At 49.5% G+C, this 4,728-nt stretch overlaps 1 protein-coding gene across 8 annotated transcripts in view; it reads right to left on the reverse strand.

The window, feature by feature from the left end:
• Positions 1 to 4,728, reverse strand: part of LOC139355300 (inhibitor of nuclear factor kappa B kinase regulatory subunit gamma) — a 33,992-nt gene that overhangs the window by 23,947 nt on the left and 5,317 nt on the right. For 4 of the 8 annotated variants that reach the window (XM_071088754.1, XM_071088749.1, XM_071088755.1 and 1 more), the window contains exons 1-2: positions 4,538 to 4,726; positions 27 to 228 (exon numbers count right to left, since the gene is read on the reverse strand). In XM_071088754.1, coding sequence (XP_070944855.1) covers positions 27 to 213 — 187 coding nt within the window. In that variant the 5' untranslated portion in view covers positions 214 to 228; positions 4,538 to 4,726. Of the gene's footprint in view, positions 1 to 26; positions 229 to 4,537; positions 4,727 to 4,728 lie in introns of those variants that run through there. The other 4 variants (XM_071088751.1, XM_071088752.1, XM_071088753.1 and 1 more) reach the window with 3 other exon arrangements.

Raw genomic sequence — 4,728 nt, forward strand, 5'->3', positions numbered from 1 at the left:
GTCGGATCCCCTGACTCTTTCCTCACCTCGGAGCTCTTGATTCTCCTCCAGGCAGCGCTGGAGAGTCTCAGGAGCGCCCTGCTCTGAAGGCAGGTGCAGCATGGCTGGCTTCCCCAGAGGAGACTCTTCACCCAGCACGTCCTGATCTGCTGCCGGGCCACCACTGGGCTGCACCATCTCACACAGTTGGCTCTTCCAGAGGTGCCTGCTCATCCAACAGGGCAGGGGCTGAAAGAGAAAGGCAGCAGGGGAGTCACAGGAGACCCACATCCTTACCCACCAGAACGAGCCTATGAGTTCTGGGGCTACATTTTAAACAGAATGCTGATAATTCGCCTAGTGTATCAGGATGCTAAAGTGGGTTTTCAGTCTAAGGGGCAGCAGATACTCCCATTCCAAAGGGAGGTGCTGTACCACCCATGTGGGACTTGGAAAGGCCTATCTCCAGGCTGGAAACAGATGAATTTCACCAGAGGTGGGAGAGTCACAAGAGGACTGTTTGTGGAGGGAGATGTCAGTATGCTGGGAATCCTGACTCCCTACACACCTCCAAGCAGGAGAAGTGGAGGGTATCGGCCCCTCATCCAGTGTAGTAGGCTGAATGGCAGCCCCGCGAAAAGACATGCCCATGTTCCAACCCCTGGAACATATAAATGTGATTTAGGAAAAGGGTCTTTGAAGATGTAGGATCTCATGATGAGATCATTCTGGGTGACGTGGTTGGGCCCTAAATCCAACAACCAGTGTCTTTATGAGAGACAGAAGAGAGAAGCCAGGGGGAGATGCAAGGGGAGGAGGCCATGTCGGGACTGCCTCGGAGACTGGAGTGAAGCAGCCACAAGCCCAGGAATAAATGGGGCCATCAGAAGCTTGGGAGAGTCAAGGGAGGATCGCCCTCTTAGAGCCTTTGAGGGTGTGGGCTTGCTAACCCTTTGGTTTTGGACTTCTAGTCTCCAGAACTGTGAGATTAAAATGTCTGGCAGGGCGCGGTGGCTCATGCCTGTAATCCCAGCACTTTGGGAGGCCGAGGCAGGCCGATCGCAAGGTCAGGAGATAGACACCATCCTGGCTAACATGGTGAAACCCTGCCTCTACTAAAAAAAAAAAAAAAAAAAAAAAATTGCCGGGCACGGTGGCTCACGCCTGTAATCCTAGCACTTTGGGAGGCCGAGGCAGGCAGATCATGAGGTCAGGAGATCGAGATCATCCTGGCTAACACGGTGAAACCCTGTCTCTACTAAAAATATAAAAAATTAGCCAGGCGTGGAGGCGGGCGCCTGTAGCCCCAGCTACTCGGGAGGCTAAGGCAGGAGAATGGCGTGAACCCGGGAGGCGGAGCTGGCAGTGAGCCGAGATTGTGCCACTGCACTCCAGCCTAGGCGACAAAGCAAGACTCCGTCTCAAAAAAAAAAAAAAAAAAAAAAAATTAGCAGGGTGTGGTGACATGACACGCGCCTGTAGTCCCAGCTACTCGGGAGGCCAAAGCAGGAGAATTGCTTGAACCCAGGAGGTGGAGGTTGCAGTGAGCTGAGATTGCGCCACTGCACTCCACCCTTGGCTTCCAGAACAGCCCCTTCTCCTGGTTTCCTCCCTATCTTGCTGGCTACTCCTGCCCAGGCACTCTCACTGGGTTCCCACCCTTCATGTTGGGGTGCCCCAGGGCTCTGTCCTAGGACGTCTTCTCCTCTGTAACTACATTCGCTCCCGCAGGAATTCTATCCAGTCTCATGCCTTGAACTCCAATCTTGATGCTTAATTAGACCTCTTTTCTAAACTCCACATTCATTTATCAATCTCAACATTTCTCCTTGGTTATCTAGTAGTCCTCTCAAAACGAACCTCTCTAAGACCCCCGACAGTCCCCAAAACTCAGATCTACCCAAGGCCGCCTCTGTTATCAGCTGATGGCAAATCCATCCTCCAGCTGTCAAGTCTTTTTTGATTCTCTCTCTCTCTCTCTCTCTCCTCTCTCTCTCTCTCTGTCACACACACACACACACACACACACAAAGAGCACATCTAATCCATCAGGAAATCCTGTCAAAATGTATCCCCCGACCCATCTGATCACACTAAGCAATTAACATTAACTATTTTAAGTGTCATAATGATATTGTGGTTGTTTTTCAGAGTCCTGTCTTAGAGAGAGGCACACTTAAATATTTAAAGATGATGTCTGAATTCACCTCCAAATAATGGGAAAACTCCTAGGTATATACCCGAGAGAAATGAAAACACATGTCTCCACATGAATGCTTGTAGCAGCATTACTCATAGCAGCCAGAGAGTAGAAACAACCCAAATGTCCACCAACTATGAATAAACAAAATCTAGTACATCCACATGCTATAACATGAACAAATCTTGCAAATATGCTAAGAGAAATAAACAAGTCACAAAAAACTAAACACTGTATGATTCTATTTATATGAGATGTTTATAACAAGCAAATCCATAGAGACATAAAGTGGATTAATGGTTACTGGGGAGAGCCATTTAGGGCTGGGGGGAAGATAAGCTGAGCTAAAGGGTATGGGGTCTCTTTGGGGGGGGTGATGAAAATGTTCTGTGAATACACATACCACAAACCATTGAATTGTACACTTTAAATTGATGAACTGTGTGACATGCTAATGATATCTCAAGCTGTTACTGAAAATAATAATGGTGGCCAGGCATGGTGGTTCACACCTGTAATCCCAGCACTTTGGGAGGTCATGGCGGGTGGATCACTTGAGGTCAGGAGTTCGAGACCAGCCTGGCCAACATGGCGAAACCCTGTATTTACTAAAAATACAAAAAGAAAAAGAAAAAAAAAAAATAGGTGGGAGTGATGGTGCATGCCTGTAATCCCAGCTACTTGGGAGTCTGAGGCAGGAGAATCGCTTGAACCTGGGACATGGAGGTTGCAGTGAGCCAAGATTATGCCACTGCACTCCAGCCTGGGTGACAGAGTGAGACTGGGTCTCAAAAAAAAAAAAAAAAAAAAAGAGGCCGGGCACGGTGGCTCATGCCTGTAATCCCAGCACTTTGGGAGGCCGAGGCAGGCAGATGACAAGGTCAAGAGATCAAGACCATCCTGGCCAACATGATGAAACCCCATCTCTACTAAAACTACAAAAATTAGCTGGGCGTGGCGGTGCACACCTGTAGTCCCAGCTATGTGGGAGGCTGAGGCAGGAGAATCGCTTGAACCCAGGAGACGGAGGTTGCAGTGGGTGGAGATCACACCACTGCACTCCAGCCTGGCTACGGAGGGAGAATCTGTCTCAAAAAAAAAAAAAAAAAAGAAAGAAAGAAAAGAAAAAGAAAAAAATAATAATGGGAGAGAATTGCGAGGGGTATAAACAAAATTAGTCACAAGTTGATAACTTCAATTGTTGAAGTTGGGAGCTGTGAATGTAAGATTTACTATACTGGCCGAGCACAGTGGCTCACACCTGTAATCCCAGCACTTTGGGAGGCTGAGGCAGGCAGATCACCTGAGGTCAGGAGTTCAAGACCACACTGGCCAACATACAGTGAAACCCCGTCTCTACCAAAAATACAAAAAATAGCTGGGCGTAGTGGCGCATGCCTGCAGTCCCAGCTACTTGGGAAGCTGAGGCAGAAGAATCGCTTGAACCCAGGAGGAGGAGGTTACAGTGAGCTGAGATCGTGCCACTGCACTCAAGCCTGGGCGACACAGCGAGACTCCATCTCTCAAAAACAAACAAACTAAAAAGATTTACTATACTAATTTTTCTACTTGTGTACATTTTTGAAATTTTCAATAATAAAATGCTCAAAGCACTGTCTCTGAGCTGGATTACTGCAATTACCTCTTAATAGGTCGCCCTTCTTTTACCCTTGCCCACTATGGTCTGTTCTCCCCACCACTGCTAGAACGATCAGTGTAAGACGTAATTCCGATCACATTCTTTCTCTACTGAGAACCCTACCATGGCTCCCCGTTGCCTTCTGCGTAAAAGTCAACCTCCCTACAACGGCCTACAAGGCCCTGTACCATCGGGTACCCCATCCCTTCCTCTCCAACTATGCTCCCCTCCCTCACTCTGCTCCAGCTATAGTGACCTCCGTGCTATTCCTCTAATGTGCCAGGACAGCCCATTCATTCTCAGATCACAGAAACAGTATGAGAACAGGCAGATGTTGCCTTGCAAAACGAGAAAACAGGCACATGAGATCAGATACCTAGCTGCCAAACTATATTTGAGGCATTTTCGAAGAATTTAACGACCCTGATCGAGCGCAGTCAACTTTGGAGAACAGAAAATGTCTCTGAACTAGAGAAGTCCTCGCACAAGGAGTAGGGTCAGACCCCGCAGTGGAAGAGAAGGGAGGAGCAGAAACAGTCCAGCTCGCCGCCCAAGTAACTTGGGTCCTGAATCGGCCCGCCTTGGCCAGTGCTCCAGAAGCGCGCGGCAGGAACGGGCTGGGGCCCAAGACAGATGGGGGAGCCTGAACGTCCGGGGGAGTCTCGGAAGCGGCGGAACACCCACCGATGGAACCCTGTCTTTAGGGAAAAGGACCACACCTGTCAGCAGAGTCCGTCAGACGTGAGAAGGGTGGGAGCGGCGGACTGTGAACGCAGGTAGGGCCCCGGCGCTCCGAGAAAGTTCCAGTTCCGCGGTCGCCCTTTCCTTCTCCGCTGTCGAAATCCCCGCTTCCGGCTTCCGGTGTCACAGCTGTGGGATCCGGAAGTAAAAACATACAAGCCCCGCCCCG

Source organism: Macaca nemestrina, chromosome X (assembly GCF_043159975.1).
Source record: "Macaca nemestrina isolate mMacNem1 chromosome X, mMacNem.hap1, whole genome shotgun sequence".
Lineage (NCBI taxonomy): Eukaryota > Metazoa > Chordata > Mammalia > Primates > Cercopithecidae > Macaca > Macaca nemestrina.